The 23,027-nt window shown below is 30.9% G+C and overlaps 1 protein-coding gene across 1 annotated transcript; it reads right to left on the minus strand.

The window, feature by feature from the left end:
* Positions 1 to 17,443: 17,443 nt before the first annotated feature.
* On the minus strand, positions 17,444 to 22,679 carry LOC137835277 (lipoyl synthase 2, mitochondrial). The gene is made up of 4 exons (XM_068643712.1): positions 20,783 to 22,679; positions 19,639 to 19,850; positions 18,760 to 19,139; positions 17,444 to 17,821 (listed from the first exon to the last, which is right to left on the minus strand). Exons 1-4 carry the CDS (start codon positions 21,211 to 21,213, stop codon positions 17,711 to 17,713), a joined length of 1,134 nt encoding a protein of 377 aa, XP_068499813.1. The 5' UTR covers positions 21,214 to 22,679; the 3' UTR covers positions 17,444 to 17,710.
* Positions 22,680 to 23,027: the final 348 nt, after the last annotated feature.

Genomic DNA, 23,027 nt, shown 5'->3' on the forward strand with positions numbered 1-23,027 from the left:
TCACTCTCACTGTAACAACCCTATGCCTATGCACCGTCGATGTAGCCCTTGTCATCGGTTGGCTTGTTGATACAACCCAATTAGCCAAGCAGATGACTAAGGACACAAGAGACACTTCACACTTTGATCAGTCATCTCAGTATACAAGACAACGCTCCACCAAATATCGGAAGGACCTCAGCAGAAGAAGAATTGGGCATAAACTAGAGCATCAGATGTTCTTTCTTATAGTCTTCTTACAAGATAAAATGTTTGTAAATAAATCGGGCTCACTTTGGGGGTTCCAAATAGAAGAATAAACTAGAGTGGGGTATGTGTAGTAATTTGAGTAGGGTGTACTTAGTAATTTGAGTAGGGTGTGCTTAGTAATTTGAGTAAGGTGTGCTTAGTAATTTGGACTTGTGTCAAACCCACCTTTCATGACAAGTTCTTCTAGGTTTAGGGTTTCTTTGACCTATCTTCTAGAAGGCTTCTCACAAATGACACTTTTACCCCTCTATCTTGTTCTCCAAGACACTCACCTATAAATAGACTGTCTTGCCTCATGTATTGACACATTGAATTTTTAATAGAAAAGAAACTTTGTTAGAGTGTTGAGTTAGTCTTTAGTGCTCTCTTTTTGTGGGTCTTATTTTGGGTGTTTGTGCACTTCAAGTGGCGACTTTTAACCACTCATCTTGGAATAATCCATCCTCCGAGTGGTGTGATTCCTTGCCCCTTCTTCATAAGCTTTCTTCATCCCTTCATCTTTTCTCTTTTGTTTTCTTCTTATTGCGCCACCTTTCATTCCTCTTTATATTCTTATGCTATTCTTTTAATTTTCGGTCTTCATCTAGTTATATCTTGTGTTAATTTATTTCCGCAAACTATCATCATCATCTTCACCATAGTTGTGTTTTTCTCTTTGCCCTCTAGAAGTGAACCTTCACACTTACTTAACCACTTGGTTAAATTAGTGGAAATCTTCTTTGGGTTTTTCACCATAATTGATAATCTCAAAAAGCTTAAAGAAAAGTGAAACCTAAAAAATGTGGCAATCTAAAATCAACTCACATCACTTGTCGAAGTCGTGGAAGAGCGCCATAACTATGTCGACGTTCTTCTCCTTCTGTAAAAAATCTAATAACCCATTCTTCCCCTATTCCTCATTCTCTATGGGTGTTACAAAGTCTGAACTTCGATCTTCTCTAAAGGACTCGTACCTTTTTCTCTTTGGGCAACCACAAAGTGGTCAGGTTATCATCGTCGGTGTCGAGTGGCAAGAGGTCAAGATTGAAGGGGAGCAGTTGATACAACCCAATTAGCCAAGCAGATGACCAAGGACACAAGAGACACTTCAAACTTTGATCAGTCATCTCAGCATACAAGACAAGGCCCCACCAAATATCGGAAAGACCTTAGCAGAAGAAGAATTAGGCATAGACTATAACATCATATGTTCTTTCTTCTAGTCTTCTTACAAGACAAATGTTTGTAAAAAAATTGGACTAACTTTGCGCGTCCAAATAGAAGAATAAACTAGAATAGGGTGTGCTTAGTAATTTGAGTACGATGTGCTTAGTAATTTAAGTAGGGTGTGCTTAGTAATTTGAGTAGGGTGTGCCAAGCCCACCTTTCATGACAAGTGCTTCTAGGTTTAGGATTTCTTTGACCTACCTGTTAGAATATGTGGCCTTAAACAAGAGGGGGGTGAATTGTTTATGAAAGATTTTCGAAAACTTTGAAGGTATAATGAAAGCCAATGAAGAATCACATAGAAAGAAACTAAGGAAAGCAATGCACAAAGTTGTTTTAGTTGATTTCCAGAAAATTAACCGGTTGATTTTGTGATTCAACCGATTGTTTTTATCAACACTTAATAAAAACAACTTAAAACAGATATATGTGAGATCAGAGAAAGAGAGAGTCACATAAATAGATTTATATTGGTTCACTCTTAGACCAAGAGCTACATCCAGTCCCCGGAAACCATTGGGTAATCCACTATGCAATCAAAACCATATTACAAACACCACACACCAAAGAAGTGACCTTGAACCCCTCAAGAAACACACTACCTTTGGCAAACCACACCAAGAGTGTTGATCTTGAACACCTCAACAACACACAACCCTCCCTGGCAACACAAATACAAAAATACAGTAATAAAGGAAGAAGGGAATAGAATACACCTGGGTATTACAAAGCTTAAAGTTCAAAATTACAACCCAATCCTATTCCACACACTTAAAAATGATCCAAAGCTCTTTCAAATCTCGGAAAAATTATTTTTGATAAACTCTTTTTCTTACTCCAAGATTAGAAGCATCAAACCACCTTTATATAGACCAACCAAGTGGTCAAAAACATTTAATAAAGGAGCCAAGGTAGTTAGGATCATTTAAAACATATTAAAACTACTTAACAGAATTTTGTTTAAGGTTTTCAGAAAAACAATCGATTGTTTTGTCGAAACAATCGGTTGAATTGACTTGACAGCAAAGTCAAGCTTTTCAAAACCTTTTCAAAAAACCTCTAAGCTAAAACAACCTGTTGTTTCAAAATTTCAACCTGTTGAAATTTCAACAACATCTTAGAAAACTCATCTTTTCAAAAGGTTAACGATTCAAATGAACTTGGATCATCTTAAAGAATGAATTAACAAGTTTCAAACAACTAGACAACACACACATACCCAGCAGCAAGGTCTTCAAGCTTTCCTCTTGGATTTGGAGACATCAAAGCATCTTGTTCAACACTACCTTTTAGAAGGCTTCTAAAAAATGACACCCCTACCCTCTATCTTGTTCTCCAAGACACTCTCTCCTATAAATAGAATGTCTTGCCTCATGTATTTGACACATTGAAGTTTTAAGTAAAGAAATTCTACTTGAGTGAATTTGTGAGTCTGAGTACTCTGAGTTTTCTTCGTCTTATTTTGGGTGGGTAATATCTCAAGTGGCGTCTCTAGCATCACTCATCTTGAAGTCCCTCTACTCCAAGTGGCATGACTTCCCTTCTAATCCATAAGCTTTCTTCATCTCTTCCTCCTTTTACTTTCTTTTAACGCCATCCATTCACTTCCTTTGTCTTTTAATTGATGGTTCTCTTCATCATGTTGTCTTAGTTTATGCCCCTCTTTGCATCATCCACGCCATATATTTGTGTTTTTCTCTTTGCCCTTCCGAAGTGAACCTTCACACTTACTTAACCATTTGGTTAAGTTTGTGTCCAGTGGGAATCTTCTTACGATTCTCACCTTAAATTGCTAAATCCAAAAATCCTAAACAAAAGTGAAACCTTTAAAATGTGCAATCTAAAATCAACTTACATCAGTAGTTGCCAGAACGAGGAAGTGAGAACATAGTGCTCGTCCTCGATGATGGAGGAAGAAGAGTAGCAATCGATGTGGCAATCGCCAAGAGGAGGGACAACAATGGACTTACGAGGGTGGAGAGTGGAAGAGGAAGGAACCCTAGGCCTATGGAAGGATCGGGTCACAAATTCGTAGTTCTGCACATCATGCTCTGCGGAATTGAACGTCCCAAGCCAAATGCGCAAATTTTTCCAGGAATCTTTATTCTCAATCATGAATCGCCCCCACAGGCGCTTCCTGACACCACGGAAGCGCGTCTCCTTGGGCGGTGGCTCTCCCTTAACGCATCTTTTACTATAATAGTTTGTATGAAGTAGATGGTCGGCGGTGAGGGTTGAGTTGATAGCGCAACGGCAGAGCCGATGCAGTTAGGAACGGAGGCGGTGTGACATTCTCTTTAATCGTAGACCCTAAAAGTTTGTGCATACATGTACGTACTAGGTGTCCTAACTGCACAATCCACGTGTACAAAGCAATGACATTATGTCCGTCACATCATAAGTAGTTAATGACGTTGGAGAAAATTTAAAAAAAAGACCAAATTATATTTTTTTTTAAATATTGAGACCAAATTATTTTTTTTAAATCACGATATTAAATTAAATTTTTACCTAAATGTAGGGATAAAAAAGTCATTAAACCTAAGTTATTCAATCTTCTATTATTAAAGTTTTTTTTAATATTAGTTCCTTATATCTTAATCTTATTTTTTTAAAATGAATTTATATATATGTATGTTAAATAAAGTATACCCTTATCTTAATTATACATGATTTTTGTATAATAATTTTTACAATTTTTTTATTATATTTTCCTCTCTATTTTATATAATATTTTGTAAGAACTTATTTTTGTGTGAAATAATTTAAAGGTATTTTATTTAATGTGTGAGGTTTGCGGGATTTAGCTTTATGGTTATGGTATTATAATATTTGTTTCAAAATGAGGGTGAGGTAGAAAATTTGAGTGGAGATTATAATAAACTATTTGAATTTTATGTTTACTTATGCATCTAACATATATTATATGTTTTCGGAAAAACTTAAATTTTTGTAAAATATTTTAGAATATAATAATAACTTGTATTAGAACATAATTGGTTTTTTTTGTTAGGTATAATATTGTGTTTTCATATATAATTAATTATTATATGTTATAATTAATTATCATAATTAAAAATAATAAATTATATTAAATAATAATTTATTATTTAAAGTTTGATTCAACATAAGTTTCACATATAATTAGTTATAACTAGATTAGAAATAATTCATTAGATTATTCTTATTAAATTTTCTTATCAATTATTATTATTAAATATAATCAATTAGATTAGTTTTCTATCAATTTATATAAACATTTTCCTTGTCAAATAGTAGTAGGTCTTATACAGTTACAAATAATTTATGTTTGTATTCAAGAAATCTCCAATAACAAAAATGTGTTTTCCTTCATAAAATTTTGAGGAAGTTTTGACTTGAAGATACTAGGTAATAGAATTCCACAAACTCTAATTCTTATTATTTTGAACTCACATAAATTGATTTATTTGCTTTCGATTCTTAGTATGATTTTATATACACCTAGGTTTAGTGTAGTAAATTTCTACATGATTTGGTAATGTTCTTGTTAGATTTTTAAGAAGGTTGTACATCTTAATTGATTACATTTTTGCATGTGAGATGTGTTTATGATAAGATATTCAGGGTAGGGAAACAATCTCACTAAAATTATGGTGATTCAAATTAAATATTAATTTATGAAGAAACGAACCTATATAAAATAATTAGTGTTCTTTTTCTTATTATTTTTATTATTTCTCTTATTTTGTGTTCAATTATCTTAAATTGCAATAATTCTCAATCCGAGGTGTTGCAAGAAAGTTTCTTGAAGCTCTATTAATCAAATAAAAAGTTTTTTAACAATAGTCTACTTTCTAATGTGTAAGATACTTTTTCTTACAATATTCATTTAAAGTTTTAAAGACAGTGTGAAAAATGAAGTTGTTTGGAGGTAAGGAAAATGACTAAAAATGAATTGAAAGTTTATAGATGAGGTGATTGATGTAAGTAAAAAAATATTAATTTTTTAATTTAATCATTTATTAAAATGTCTTTAGATTTATTTTTGAAGGTTAATTTTTAAATAACCTACAATCATTAAGAATTTTCAAATTTATTTTGCTTAAACAAATACATTTTGTCATTAATAAAAAAAATCAAATTAAATATTTAGTTTTGTTGTAAATTTAATATTTCAGTTAAAAAAATTGACAAGATAAATAAAACTAACAAAATTTTAATATTTTGGGTTTACAAATCTTAGGTTAATGTAGTGATATTTAAACAACCTTCAAAAAAATTAAATATTTTCATAAGAGTAATCATCATTAACCATATATACCACAATTTCATAAGAGTAATCATCTTAACCATATATACCACTATGATTGTGTGACATTGAGTAATTTTAAATCATGAAATTGTGAATTTAGGTGCAGAGACAATGAAAAATTAGTGCATAATGACTTAGCATAACCAGTTATGGTTGGTTACATAAGTGCTTATGCTAAGATATATAATTAATTATAATCTATTATGCTGAGACACATAATAGATTATGTTGAGGTACATAATCGTTGATATTGTGATGAAAACTCATCTAGCCACAACGTCCACAAAATACGGAGGATGAAGACCTAGAGTTTTGGTCAAAGACTTATTAGCACATATGGGCCTAATTGAATTTTTGTCTATCTTCTTGTAGGTCCAATAAAGAGGAGAACTCTAGAGTCTTTGTCAGTAGATTACAAGAAGACCGAGCTAACTTCAACAGAGACAAGTCATCTTCATTTTGAGTCAAACTTTATTTTAAAATAAATGTATAAAGTATTTTAAGATTTCATCGGTTATATATTGGGCCTAATGACATAGAATAATTGAGATAAGTAAAGTAGAATAAAATTGAGCCTTGTTTTTTGGTCAAGTGTAGAATATGATATCATAAAGGCAATTACTTCTTGCATCATATAATTGCACTCGATTTCAGTGTGAAATGATGAAAATACCCTTAAATAAAATGGGGGTACATATAAAACTACATTCTAGACCCGTTTTCTAGAATATGTTTTCAAATTTATTTTTTCTAAAACAAATTTTTTGTATTGCGAAATTGTTTATCCATAATGGAATTTTGATTTTTGAATTCTATTATGAATTTTTATTTTTGAAACACAATAGTATCTTCCAAATTTGCTTTTCTAGAATGTATTATTTTTAATTACGGATTTTCATTTTCAAAATGAAGGAATTTTCATAAATTTTAAAGTATGTAGAGTGTAGGTTCAAAAAGGTTGGTGTAGGAACAATTTGCCTATCATAAATCATTTAGGGTTACATTTAGGTTTTATGAAGTCCAATGTAAACCTTAGAGGTCCAAAGGGAGAGAATGACCCATCAAGGAGTTGCACACACAAGGAGAACTCATTCTTCACATGGGAGATGCATGGAGAGTATGACTAACCACAAGACATTCTCTCATTGGCTCTTCTGGATCTAGGACTTTATTTTGAATTTGAATTTTTTAAATTTGTCTTCTTTTGGATTTACCCTAACACTATAAATAAGTGTATTCAACTCATATATTTTTCAACTTGATTGAGAATTGTTATGTTGTCCAATTTTGGTCATAGTTAACTCTAGACTCTTTCATGCTTTGTTTGGATTGAGGTGGGAATTTGTCGGGAGGGGAGGGAGTGGATTAGAGAGGATTAGAGGGGATGTGTGAGAATGTGTGAGGTTGTTTGGATTGAGAGATGATAGAGTGGATTTGTGAGGATGATTTATTGAAATTTGTGAGTGATGTGATAGTTAGGAGATAATTTAGAAATTATTTTAAAGGTGTAAAATATAAATTTACAAATTATCCATAGCATTAAAAAATATTTTAATAATGAGTTATGGTATATTTTTTTTTGTGTAAGTTTGATTTTTGTGTAAGTTTGAGTTAATTATTTTTTTCTAATATATAATATTTATAATTACTCTTATTTTGTAATAAAAAATAATTTTGTGTTAAATTCAAATAAATTTATTAAATATATTAAAATTTATGAAAGTAATATTTATTGTTATATACATTTGTTATTTTATATAATTATATATATTTTTTTATATTATCATTTTATTTTATTATTTTTATTATTTATAATTATATGTTTATGTAATATTTAAATTTGTATATTATATATTGTATATATATAATTATATTAATAATTATAATAATAATAAAATAAATAATACTATTAATATTTTTAATAATTATATATTTTAAAAATAATGTACAATTTAAACATAGTAGCACGATAAAATTCACATATTTTCAAAAATATTATGAAATATTAACTACCAACATTAAAAAAATTATATTTTATTTTTTATGTATAATTTTTTCTTTCAATTTGTATCCAATAAAAAAAGGAAAATAAAATAACAATTTTCGTTTATCATTAATAAACATTAGATTAACATGAAATAGTCGGTGATTACAATAAATAAATAAAGTCATTAAACTAGAATCTTAAATGATGTTGTGTCATGGAAATTTAAAAAAATTACAAACATAATAATATCCAATAACGCATTAAATTTAACTGACAATCAAAATAAGTTCAACATAAAAAATAATAATAACAAAATAAAAATACAATTAATGTTCTTCATTGAGTTTAAGCTGGTGAAGTGTATCTTCGATTCGGTCCAAACGTGTGTGGATAATGTTGATATTTTCCTGTATATTTTGAATTCCCCTCGAAATTTGTATTAACATCGCCGAATCATGGGGGATTTTGGGTTGAGGATGACCGCCTGCAACATGTTCTTGAGGCAGTGGAATGTCTTCGTGTTCTTGTTCATGTTCATCGTCAAGCCTTCCAAGTTGTCACACACCATTGACCTCAAAGATATTCATTTTCTTCATGGTTTTTTTTCTCGAAGAAGTTATTCCACCCTAACATGATTGATGACTCTCCCGTCAAGTTCATGCCTTATAACAACATGAGGTGTGTGATTAAACAACCATATGGAAGAGGCATATCATTGTCACAATATTTTATCATATTTTGCATGATATAATGAGGCCAATTAATCATTACATTACTTTTTATGCACCATAACATGAAAACATCTTCATGAACCAACTGTGAGAAGTTGCTCCCCCGAGGACACAACATGTGCACTCATGTGTAATGAAGTAGTCTATCATTCATAGTCAAACTACCTACGTTTCTTATATTTTGGTCGTACACCTCTTCTATTGTCATGGTTAATAGGGCTTGTTGACGATCAAAATGTATGTCCTCAGGGATGGTACCAGGGGTTAACAAGAGACCATCATATTTCAGATTCGTCACGTTCATCCAATCCCTATGTCTAATTATAATCTTGTGGGTGCCAATCTGAATAGCAAGGTAACCCTGTGTCGTTAGATGGAGATTTGAATAAAAAACCCTAACCATATCCTCATAATATGGTAGTCTTATACTAAGAAAGTTTTGTAATCCTTGGAAGTTCAAATATTCTTGAAACTGAAAACCAGATGTGGCAAAAAATGGGAAATCTAAGACTTTTGGAGGTATGACTGGTCTTCCATGAAAATTTTCCTCAAATGCAACCATCTAATGTTTCATTTGGAAATACCAGGAATAATCTAAAACATCTTCCCTCCTTTGTAATGGGATCATAGGAACTTCATCATCATTTCGTTCGCTTTTACCCTTACCCTTAGCCATTTTTTGCCTCTTCGTGGATGAAGATGCCATCGATAAAGAGATTAAAACCTATGATGAAAATGTTACGAAACAATAAAAAAAATAATAGTATATTAGAAAATATCCTCACACATAAATTTCAAAATGAAAAACAGTTCAACAATAATAATATTAGAAGCCAAATAAGAAGTACAATGTTTGTCTTGAATTAAAAGTAGATGCAATTAAATTACAAATTGAAGAACATAAAAATATAATTAAACATAATTTATTGACGCCGAGTCATGATCTTAAACAATTTTGCCATTCTTCGCTCTTTCGGCATACCAAATACTCGCATCGCAATAGCTGGATTTTCATAGAGAAAGTCATAGCATTGGTCCATGACTACTTCATCGTGAATATTTAGATCAATTAGCATGGACCAAATATCCGAAGGCGAGTATTGATACAAACTCTGACGACGATCATTTTGTACGTGTTCACCATAATAGTCATTTCATCGTTTGATTTCCGCAGCGATTTCTTGTGATGAAGTGGCTTGTACACGAGCAATGACTAATACCTCATCAACGGCATCGTTACCACGGTTCATGGAAACGACACAATTTTGCAGGTTCGTATTCAACATATTGAATTGATTCTCAATTACATCCACCATGGGGCATTTTCTCTTTGATCCCCTAGATGACGATGTCCCACCGGATGGTTGAGAGGGCGCAAATGGAGTATTACTTGGACTGTCTATTGATTGAACATGCGCTACAGGTGAACATGGAAGTTTGTGGTCTGCAACATTAAACTCTAGCAGCTCAGGTATGTAGTCCATGTTATGATTGCCTAGGTCCACACTTAAATTTTCCGTGTGCACCTGTCTAGATGCCAATCGGGTTGTCCTTTGACCACTTCCAGTGGCCTTGTCGTTTGACCACAACTCCTCCATAAGATTGTAGTGTCGAATGGATTTGGCACGCCACTTATCAGCAGATGGTTTCACCTACAAAAAGTTGGGTGTTATTATAATAACAAATTATGGGATATTGTCATCTTTAATTATTGGATATTGTCATCTTTAATTACTTTACCTGAATCAAGTTTTCCCAGACTTCGTCCTCGGCCTCGAAACATTTTGTGGCTTGGTTCCAACCAAAATCACTAAGACCACTAAATAGGTCGTGGACCTCCCGCCACCTATCCTTCAAGCATTTTTGTCGGTTCTTTACATTATTTTTCGTAATGGCAGGGAGTCTGACCTCGTGTAATGCAAGTACAATGTTATTATATCCCTGAGTCGTTCAACTGTCATCGATTCTCGACCATCGTCGTGCCTCGTCCACCATGGCATTAAGCAGGATAAAATCCATATTTGTGGTCCACTTTGTTGTCTGTGTGAACCCAATGGATGAACTTAGCTTAACAAATTTACTGTGATCCATCTAACCAAGCATTATGAAAGTTATGACCAAATAGAGTAAGCATAATATAAAACAACATTTAGTACAGTATCAATTGTTTACATAATCTTGCCACATTTCATTTGCTATAGTGTCCCTAACGTGTGAACCTAGTTTATGATCATCGTCACGGACTTGAGAAGCTGAAACTTGTATATCTTGTTGCAACAATTCACGATCCACTTCTTCTATTAAAGAGTCATCATTGTCCACCCCGCGGAGAAATTTATGCAAAATACAACAAGCTAAAATAATATTTGTCATGGTATGCAAATCGTAATGGCTCGGTCCCACTAGCTATAATTGGGAAACGTTTTTTCATGACACCAAATGTCCTTTCAATTACATTTATAAGCAGCGAATGACGATGATTAAACAATTCTCTTGAATCTTGTGATCCTCTTCGAGAATACTCTTTCAAGTGGTATCTAACCCCATGATAAGGTGTTAAAATTTGTGGTTTTAACATAAAACCTGCATCGCCAAGATAATATTTTCCTACAAACATTCCAAGGAAACATCCATTAGTTATGTATATTATCACCTTTGTATCTATTGTTATGAATTCTCAAACACCTTAAACTTGCCTTCTGGAATAACCAAAGGATCCTCTCCTATGAAAGTCTCCTTCAATATTCTCGAATCTGAGGTTGTTCCTTCCCACCCGGCTAGAACATATGTGAATTTCATATCCAAATCACAAGCTGCGAATACGTTTTGAGTTGGCCAATCTTTTCTTCCTCGAAAACGAGGTGCATCAACACGTGGGACCTTCACACATACATGAGTGCCATCAATGGTCCCTAAACAATCCTATGGTAACCAAAATTTCAGGTCTAAAAAAATACAAATACAAAAGACATTATGAGAATTGTAAAGGAAATTTGTAATAAACAAACCTTAAAGTACGGGAAAAGTCGATTGATGTGTAAGATTTGGGGTTGGGCATCAATACCATCTGCTTGCTCTATGAATTGTGCTTCCAGCATCAAAATTGCATTTAATATGTTGTGAAAGTGACGAGAAATTGTTTATCCGGACCGATGGAAAAAATGAAACACTTCGATCTTGATGTTATTCAATAATATGAAGAAATTTAGCAACTTGTTCTTCAATTGTTGAACGATATGCATCCTTAACAACTTCGGTTGCCCTAATCCATTCACATAATTGAATGAGTGTTTCTAGTCCCATGCGAATAATGTCACGAGAACATTCGGTGTGCACCAAATACTCCATCAATTCTTGTCTGTGACGCTCTTTTCTTGGTTCAAACTCAGTAATAGAGTTCGTTGTATCACTTAACATACGCAAAAAAATTCAAACCAAAAGCAATGATGCAAAGGATCATCATTGATACAAGTTGAGTATTTCTTTTCAATTGTTCTTGTATTTTTGAAATTAGATTCATGTTCGCACGAGTAAGATCATTATAAATTGCAATTGTATATTCAAATTCTTACATGTCTTTGTCGTCCCAAAGTGGTTTTCAATTGTTCTCGTCATCAATGTAATCTTGACCTTGTCATTGACAACCATAAAATAGTTTATGGATACACGTGAAATAGTTTATGTTACCAATAACTCTAACCACTTTAAGTTGAAATTACTGTAATAGCGTTAGGGTTAGGATTAAGATTATGATTAGGGTTATGTGAAGAATACTAATAGTGATAAGATGTACTTTAATTCTTATAATTAAATTTATACATAACTAATACCACTACTAATAATAAAAAGAAGTAAACACATAATAATAAAAAATGTAAAATAATAAACATATAATAATAAAAAACATAAAAACAGTAAACACAAAAAACACATAATAAAAAAATATAAATATAATTGTAAAAATTAGATACAATAAATACATAAAATAAAATAAAAATAAAAAGTAAAGACATAATAATAAAAAATATAAAAACATTAAAAAAATAATAAAAAATATAAAAGCAGTAAACACATAATATAAAAGAATATAAATACATTTATAAAAATAAAAAAAAATTGTAAACACATAATAAAAAAATTAAATACATTTATAAAAATTAAAAACAGTAAACACATAATTAAAAAGTAAAAAAATGTAAATATATTTATAAAAATTAGAAACAACTATCACATAAAAAATTAAACAAAACACTAAAAACCTAAGAAAAAAATTTAAATACAATTACTAATATTAAAAACAGTAAACACATAAAATAAAACTAAACAAATTCTTGTTTTTAAAAAATTAAAAACAATAAACACATAATAACAAAATATATATATATATATATATATATATATATATATATATATTTATAAAAATAAATAATAAATACATAAAATAAAACAAAAAGAAAGTGTAGATCCATTTATAAAAATTAAATACAGTAAACACATAATAAAAAAACAAATAAAAGTCTAAATATATTTATAAAAATTGAAAACAGTACATACGTAAAAAAAAATAAACAACACAGTAAAAATCTAAAAAAATGCAAATACAATTATTAAGATTAAAAACAGTAAACATATAAAAAACATTAAACAGTATCTTGTTAATTAAAACAATAAATGGCTCAATTCCCTATCTAGCACCATTTACATTTTTATTTCCCTAACTAACACCCTTTTGTTTTTATTTCCCTATCTAGCATTCTTTTGTTTTTATTTTCCTATCTAGCACTCTTTTGTTTTTTATTTTCCTATCTAGCACCATTTCAAAAATAAATAAATAAAAAATAATTTTTTTTTTATAATTTTAATTTTGAATGCATTAAAAAATAAATATTTTTAATGTTTAAAATAGTTAGAAATATAATTAATGAATAAATAAATGAGTTTTTACAAAATAAAAAAAAAGTAATAAATTTAAAATGTTTAGTTTAAAATTATTTTTTTAAGAATGAAGAAAATAAAAAATTAAACCCTACAACAACATAAAAGTTGAATCTATAAACATAAATTAGTATTTATTTTTATTATTATTGATGATGTAATCATGTTAATTTCAAGTAAAAATACAGGACATAATTATAAAAAAAAGTCAATTGGTATTAATTAATAGTGGACACACAAATAATATTGAAGTGTCTACCTTAAATGCAAAATCGTAAAAAAAAACTAATGCAAATGTTACACTTAATGTTTAAAAATGAGAAGAAAAAATGCAAAAATAAATAAGTCTATAAAATAAAAATAAAAAACAGAAATAAATAAAGAATGACAGAAAAAAAAATAACTAAAAACATAAAAGATATAAAATAAAGACAAAACAAAATAAGATAAAGATAAAATATATAAAAAAAATCCAAATAAGATAAATATAAGAGATATAAGGCGATACTAAATAAGTATATGTTGATCATAAAAAGGAAAATAAATAAAAGATGATCATTCATTTAATATTTTCTTCAATGGTACATTAAATAGTTTGTGCGAAATGAAACATAATTAATAACGAGAAGTGCACAATCCAGTAATGTTAGGACATGTTCTTTATGTGTGTCCTGGTGTTTGACAATATGAACATTTTTTTTATTCGTTGTTCTCTTATGTCCATATCAGCCTTTATTCAATTTAGTTTTTTTTTTTATAATTATGTCTTGTATTTTTTACTTGAAATTAACATAATTACATTATTAATAATAATAAAAATAAATATTAATTTATATTTATAGATTCAAATTTTATGTTGTTGTAGAGTGTATTTTTTTTATTTTTTTCATTTTAAAAAAAATAATTTTTAAACTAAACATTTTAAATTTATTACTTTTTTTTATTTTGTAAAAACTCATTTTATTCATTAATTATATTTTTAACTATTTTAAACATTAAAAATATTTATTTTTTAATGCATTCAAAATTAAAATTATCAATTATTTTTAATTTATTATTTATTTATTTATTTTTGAAAGGGAAATAAAAAATAAAAGGATGTTAGATAGGGAAATAAAAACAAAAGGGTGCTAGATAGGGAAATAAAAACAAAAAGGTGCTAGATGGGGAAATAAAAGTGTAAATGGTGCTAGATAGAGAATTTATCCAACAATAAATACATAATAACAATATATATATATAAATATTTATAAAATTAAAAACAATAAAAATAAAAAACTAAACAGTAAACACAAAATAATAAAAAATATAAAAACAGTAAAAAAAATAAGAAGAAGAAAATATAAATAAATTTTTAAAATTTAAAAACAATAAACACATAAAAAAATTAAATACATTTATAAAAATTAAAAATGATAAATACATTAAAAAAATAAACAAAACAGTAAATACCTAAAAAAAATTGTAAACAACAATTATTAAAATTAAAAATAATAAACACATAACATAAAACACATAACATAAAAAAAACGTAATAATAAAAAAAAATTAAAAAATTAAACACCTAATAATATTAAAAATAAAAACACTAAAATAATAAAATAAAAAACTACACAGTAAACACAATAATAAAAACTGTAAAATCAATAAACACATAATAATAAAGAAAAATAAATACATTCAGAAAAATGAAAAACCATAACCACATAATAATGAAAAATAACTACATTCATGAAAATCTGTAAACAAGAAAATAAACTAAACAATAAATACATACAATAGAATATAAATATATTTATTAAAAATAAGAAAAATAAATATATAAAAAATAAATGTGAATATATTTTTAAAAATTAAAAACAGTAATCGCACATCATAAAAAATACTATAAATATATTTTAAAAAAATTAAAAACTTACTTGGAGGTGAATAGCATTGGAAAGAAGAAGCACGGGAAGAGAAGCAATGTGATGAAGAGAATCTGGAAAAAAAAAAAACAGAATCCAACATTTTTCTCACACAAGGAAGAATTGATTTTCCTTCTACCTTTAAAAGCCACATAATTGATTCTCCCAAATCACTTCTATAGAAAATTGATTTTGCATCTTTTGAAAAAATATAAAATCGATTATGCACCATTCAACCATATAAAAAATCGATTTTACAACATGTACAAAGATAGAAAAATCGATTCTACATAGATAAGAAAATCGATTCCACATCATCTACAATGATAGGAAATTGATTTTGGAAAATTCAAAAAAATGGAGACAAACCAGTGCCCAAACCAGTGAGTTTTATCTTGCTCAAACCTCTTCTTTCTCGTTTGTTCTTCGTTCTGGGCACAACACAACAATCAAACCTAATCTCATTTATAGCAAACACAACTTCACTTTCACATTCACGGGTCTACCATTTTGGTCAAGATTCTTCCTGCAATTGGTAGCACTGGACAATCTAATGAAAAGAAAAGTCATTGACTCAGAATTGCACCACAGTGTAAATTCATTCACATGTACACAAAGTTTTTGAAGGGTATGAAAGTAAAATGTTATATGTATGGTCTTTGCCACCTGTAATTCTCCCAAATCTTCTCACTTTTGTGAGGAAGAGAAAAGTTTCTCACTCCGCTCTCCCATCCGCGCCCACGCCTTCAAATAAATGGATCCAAACATGAATTTCACCTACTCACTCACCCCTCCCTCCTTAATCACACCCGGACACAAATAGTGCCTCCGAGTAAGTTAGTTTCTTCCCTCACTTTGCATCTCCACCAATTCCACTTCAAATCACCAAAAATTCTTTCTTATCTCCTTACTTCCGCATCATTGTTTGACCATCTCCAAAGAAAACATAAATAAAAAAAGAATGCTAGAAGAAGTGAAGTCAATATACACCAACGTCATAATTGTTGTTGAAGGTAACACATCGTTGTTACCATGTTTACACAATGAAAAGCACAATCTCAAACAATGAGTAAAACACTCATACCCACCACAAATTCCTCTTTACATGTCCTCCTCCCCTTCTTTTTCACTCTTTCCACTCAGACCCATGTACTTCCTTTTCTGCTTCCACAATAATCCATGAATCCAAACACTATGAATTAAACTATACCACTTTTTATCCAGCCCATTTATTCGAGAACCTAAGTAGACTTAAGCCTAATACAAGAAGAATTACCACTTCATAAAATAATAATGATATTTGTGTACTATTATTTATATATCAGATTATTATATTTAAAGTTAAAATTAATTTGAATAATATGACTTGAATTTTAAAAGTTATTTTATTTTAATTTTTTATATTTAGTTTAATTTAATTTTTTTATAAACAACCAAAATATCCTATTGACTTATTTTTGGTACCTCTATCGACAGCTAAAATTTTTATCTTATGAAGCTTATCTTCACCAAGCAATAACTGAACAAACCTAATATGAAAAAAGGGATACTCCCTCTTCCTCTCTGGTCAGCATCAATTTGTTCAACAATCAAGACCAAAACCCCACCCAGATTTATCTAATTAAGCATTTTACCACGATATATACATACAGAACTTTCCATATTTCAACAGAATTTATTTACTTCAGGAATGTCTTGTAACCAAAAATTATTACTCAAAGTATTCCATTCCAGCTTTAACTGTTTTACCATCAGTCCCCACAGGATGTTGAGATAGACACTAGGCAGCCTTTCAAAAGTCACAGCCCAAAAAATGGAATACCTCACTGATCACTGCTACTAGGCTATCCTCCTAATGAATCTAATGATAACACTAAACATAACTGCAGGACAATTTGCATAACAATTATATAGGCTCTTTGGTAGTACGCTGGTATAAAGTAGTACCAAACTCTAATTCAAAACTAAAGTCCAGTGAGACAAGCTTGAATATCAAATACCAAATAAACCCAAATTCAGTTAAAAAGAAACACTTCAGCAGTATTAAAATCAACAGTTTTAAATGATTTCTCAAATAAGAGATAAACACTTATGACTTTTAATAACTACGGTAAATGGTATAAGTCGGCACCAATTAAGTAGAGAAAAAATTAATACAAGTAAATGATAACATATACAATCTTGAAATTTGCATTTTCCAAATTAATCAGCCAATCCACTAATTGGTGTTGGTGTTGGGGAGGAGAAGGAGAAAAAAGTGGCAGACAGCCCATGCTTATTTATAAATTTTTACTCATTTCAGTGGCATGAGCATCAACAGCATGGAGTAAGCCTGCATTCCTTACATACAATGCACATTGAAGTGTGTAAATAACAAAAGAGATAATGCGTCAAGAGGATGTCAGTTTGAGGGAGATGCAGCTCGATCTGATTCAATCATGGATTTAATATAGAATTCACCAGCCTTGTATGAAGACCTCACCATGGGCCCAGATGCCACATATCGAAAGCCCTTCGTACAAAGTAGAATCAGTTCGTCATTATACCACATGATCAAGCTATAATTCAATACCATATGCAGCTTTTATAATATTACAGTTTTTGCACAAATCATCATGATGCTGGATGCAAAAACTAAAAGGAGAGAAATGTTCCATGATTGCACCGCTTGGTGATGAACAGAAATAGAATGTCAGATAAAGATTGCTACTGGCAGGTCCGCTGGGTCAGGGGTGTGCTAACTCCGAAGAGTAAATAACGAAATGACAAACTTGAACTTTCCATGGATTAACAGATATGATTATTTTACAAAAACTGAATAGGCAAAATGATTTTAGATGCTCCAAATTTTGAGACGAATAAATACAGGCAAGAAGCTCAGGTGTAAATAAGTTTTATGCCACTCAAATATCTACTACACCGAGAGAACATATAACAACAAAAAGTACTATTATTGTAACTGATATTTAATATTAGATTGCATGAATGCCAGCAAAATTGATGATAATAATTACAGTTGAAATTATTGAATTTTTGGTAGAGGGACGAAAAGGAAAAGAGACTGAATGAGGAGTTACAATAAGATGGTAAAATACACTAATTCTTTTTTTATGCCAACACTACATCATTATCCTAACTAAATAAGGAGTCAAATCATGAAATATAAGGACACCTGGAAATCAAGGAAATAGGAAAACTAATATTTTAATCTTTCCAAAACAAAAAGGAAAACTAATCTAAAGATATAATCTCTAAGGTACTCTAAAATATTTTGATACAACATTGGTATTACGAGATATTCAACATATATTCTAACAATTACTTTGGTAACCAATTAATTATGCGATATAAATGCTGTCTTTTTCAACAGCTCCTAGGCAGTCACTAAAGAAATGAGTATTTCTCCAAAACAAAGTAAGTTAAATCCAAACACATGAATAAAGGTCTTACCATTTCCATGCCAAGAGTCTGATACTTATTAAAGGCCTCTGGTGTAACATATTCAGACACCGGCATATGACGCTTTGAAGGTCTCATGTACTGCCCAAATGTCATCACGTCAACTCCAGCCGCTCTCACCTTCTCCATTGTCTTCACAACCTGGTCAGGTGTTTCCCCACAACCTAACATTATTGAAGTCTTAGTGAGTGTTCCAGCAGAAGCATATTCCTTGGCCATCATTAGAACATCTAAGGACTGCTTAAAATTAGCACGATGATCCCGTACAACATTCTGTAGCTCTTCAACTGTCTCAATGTTATGTGCAAAGACATCTAATCCTGATTTAGCAACTTTCTCTACACAGTCAGCATCTCCTCGAAAATCTGGAACTGTTACAACAATAGTGCAAAAATCATCAATGGAAGGAAGAAATTTGAGTTAATACTTAAGAAGGTTTTTAATTAAGCATAGTACCCTGAATAAACAATTCATCTCAATAAATATATACTAAGATTGAAACCTGATATTCAAAATCAAACCTTATTCTCAATGACCGGTGAACAAGATTTTTTATAATTCTATTAAAAGCCATACTGTAAGCATATCACATTTTTCAATAATAAAAATACTGTCTATGAAATTCAGCAATCGACACTTCAAGGGGAATTAGCACTATAGGTACCACCTGATCCACCTTGCAACCTAATATCCTATAGTTGAAACAAAAGTTAACAAAAGATTGCCTTCCTTTCATACCATTATCCACTAACTATAACTGCAAACCATACAGATGCTTAACTTTTTAAATAGAACTAGGTGCCCACCTATCGGGATTATAGAACCAGATGCCATAGTATTTTCAGTAACTAGAAATGTTCAAATACATACCTAGGGCTTCTATCAGCATATTAGGCTTCAGTGCCTTCAGCTTCTGCACTGTTTCAGTAAAATGACCACTCCCTTGATCAGGTAAATCGTCACGGTCAACACTTGTTATAACCACATAATCTAGACCCCATGACGCAATTGCTTCAGCCACATTGGTAGGCTCATCAGGGTCAGGAGGTGGAGGAGTCCTCGATGTCTTAACATTACAAAATCTGAAAATTAACAAGAAATAATTAGATGCAAGTCTTGTGGAAAAAACTAATCCATATACAACTATAATGAGTCTTGGGTAATCATATTAACCTTCCCAAAGTTAGTTCTTATTACATCCTATACTTCTTTGGGAAATTACAGCTACCGTTCTTACCTAGTTTTTTTAATTAGAATAAATGTTGTAGAAATTGTACATCAGGTAGGAGCAACTTCTCAAATATAAAAGGGTATGCATTATAAAAGTACACAGCAATGACAGTGTGTACTTTCCCGAACAAAAGGATGCAATGTACAAACTTAACAAACAGTACCAGTAAGAGAAGTCAGTGTATCACCCCATAGTACAGTGATAGTTATCGGTTAGACAAATAAAAGTTTAAAATTTTAACATCAAATTTTGTTATACATCCAAACCAAATTTAAAGAAAATAGTGCCTACTCTAGTGATTGATTGCTACTCGACCTATTGAGACACTGGTTACCGAGCCATTATCGGATGTATTGGAAAGCTCACTAATGCTATGACCAAAATAGTATATACAAGTGTGGGACAGCTCTCACTTCATGAGCTAGCTTTTTGATTTGAGAACAAATTCTAAGATGTACATGTAATTATTACAATCTCAATCGACTATACGTGCTAAGCCATTAAACAACTCAACCTCAAAAACATGCTTATTACTTAAAGCAATTCCAGCATTCCCTAGAATTCATAACATGAGCACAGAACTGCTCCATATCATTTTTGCTACTCCAATGGCGAGTTGTACCTGCTCTACTTATCAATCAAACCGAAACACCAACTCTACCTAATTATCCAAATCTACAACGCACTTCCTCAAAGCCACTTTCAAAAACAAATAAATGCTCCATTCACCAAATAAAGAAATAGTTAAACACAGAAAAGAAAGCGAAACGATTGGATTATAACCTGCAACCTCGAGTACAAGTGTCACCGAGAATCATGATAGTTGCCGTAGCAGTGCCGGTCTCGCCGCCGGACCAGCACTCGCCCAAATTAGGGCAACGAGCCTCCTCGCAAACAGTGTGAAGCTTCAATTCGCGGAGCTTCTTCTTGATCTGCACGTACTTCTCGCCGCCGGGAACGGCCTCCTTCATCCACCTCGGCTTCGGAATCGGCTTCTTCTTAGTCCCGACCTCTACCGAGTACGCGCTCTCCGATCTCAGCGAGATGAAGTCCGATAGCGACGGTGATTCCTCCTCCAGCCGCGCCCGGAGCCCCGCCAGAGTCTGCGGGATTTGCGACGGCGCCACCGGAGTGGTAGCGGATGATGAACAGAAGAGTCTCGCGGCGCATTTGATGTTTGCACCAAGGCTTCTAATCCGTGAATACATCATCATCTACCTCTGTCTCGCACAGTCACACATCGCTTAACGCAGATAGAGAGAAACATGAGGACGAAGACTCACGTGACACGCACACTCACATATACTTAGTTTTGTCAAATGCATGCTGGCTGTTTCTTCTTACACCCTAATAAATGTCTTCCTGCACCTCATATTTTTTAACAAGACTGTTTTACCCTTTTAAAAATAAATTTTGCATTGCTCTTTCCAGAATATTTCTGGAACATATTTTTCGAAACATATTTTCTTAATTCCAGATTTATCAATTCAGAAATAAAAAAATTTATTTTGGAAAAAATATTTCAAAATGATTTTTTTTTTCTGGAGTTCTTATTCCAGAAACATCCTTTAAAAAATTATTTTCTCTTACAGAATTTTTATCCTGAATCACCCAAAACTGTGAAAGGGTAATTTCGGTATTTCAAATGATAAAGTTGCAAGAAGAAAAATGTAGGAGTGCAAGAAGAAACTCATACTTTATTACTTGTGTTAATGGGTTGGGCTAGATGACACTGGGTTGCCAATTTAGAAAGGTCATTTTCTTTCTCCACCTACCTATACCTTCATGCCTACTTTATGCACTTTCATACTTTTTATGAAAAATTTAATTTATCCTTAATGAAAGTTACATTTCGAGAATTGTAAAATTTAAAAGGTATTTTATGGATTCTTAAATGCCTTTCAAACTTTAAAATTCGAAATATAAATATATTTATATTTTATAAATTCTACAATTCAAAATATAAAATTATATTTTGAATTGTAGAGTTTAGAAGGTATTTTGAGAATTAAAAAAATAGATTTTGAACTCTACAATTTGTAATATAAATTTATATTATAAATTTTAGATTACAAATTGTACAATTTAAAATATAAAGTCATATTTTGAATTGTATAATTTGGAAGGTATATGACTTATACAATTCAGAAATAAAAAAAAAAAACTTAACATTTTTTACCGAAGGGTAATTTTGAATGTAAAATAATTATAGAGGTGCAAGAAGAAACTATGGAGGTGCAAGAAGAATACACCTTTAGAAAGAGAAAATGCCCAATTGTATTTGCAAGTTCGGTCATTATTCTAAATGCCAAAGTGTTGGTAAATTCTCCATGCACTTTCATTAGTTCTTCCTACACCTCTATATATTTTTTTAAATACCAAATATACTCTCCTTTTTTTAAATGAATATTGGATTGGCTAATCTAAAACCTCAAAGTGGGTCCAGTATTGTGTATTGGATTGTACAATCTGATTTGTAAATTTAAAACACAAATTGGACATATCCGGTTTGAGATTTTGGATTGGTCAATCCAATATTCATTTCAAAAGAAGTATATTGTCGATTGAAACAGGGTCTACGATTTATATGAAGAAAGAGGAGGTGCATAATATTAAGCAGATGCTAGTGTCTAGTTCTAGTAGTAGCAGTAAGAAGAAGAAGTCTTGTGCTTTGGAATTTGAGGAGCTAAAGAAGCATTTTGATATTCCCATTAATAAAGTTGTGTTTCAAATGAATGTGGGGTTAACCATGTATTCCAAGTAATCAAGTTTGAATTATTTTTCTCTAGAACAGTTTTGATCCATGTTTCACATTGTTGGAAGTGTAAAGTGTTTGCTTTCAACTTGTGGTTATACTAACATCTCCTTTCATTATATGCGAAGAACCTTTTATTGGGAAAGATGCTTGAAAAATTGATTTAATAAGATTTAATGGCATATATCTTACCTATTAGCGTATAATTGAAGGATCATAGAACTGAATCCAGTTTTATACCATACTTTTTGAGATGTTATTGTACCGACCCGT

The sequence above is a fragment of the Phaseolus vulgaris genome, chromosome 5 (genome assembly GCF_000499845.2).
Source record: "Phaseolus vulgaris cultivar G19833 chromosome 5, P. vulgaris v2.0, whole genome shotgun sequence".
NCBI classification, from domain to species: domain Eukaryota; kingdom Viridiplantae; phylum Streptophyta; class Magnoliopsida; order Fabales; family Fabaceae; genus Phaseolus; species Phaseolus vulgaris.

Bases quoted from the DNA above. Each gene is read 5' to 3' on its own strand.
- LOC137835277 (XM_068643712.1), bottom strand. From the start codon at position 21,213: ATGATGATGTATTCACGGATTAGAAGCCTTGGTGCAAACATCAAATGC. The intron at 19,851-20,782 runs GTTATAATCCAA...GTTAATTTTCAG, and splicing joins ACTTGTACTCGAGGTTGCAG to ATTTTGTAATGTTAAGACAT. The intron at 17,822-18,759 runs GTAAGACCTTTA...CTTTGTACGAAG, and splicing joins AGACTCTTGGCATGGAAATG to GGCTTTCGATATGTGGCATC.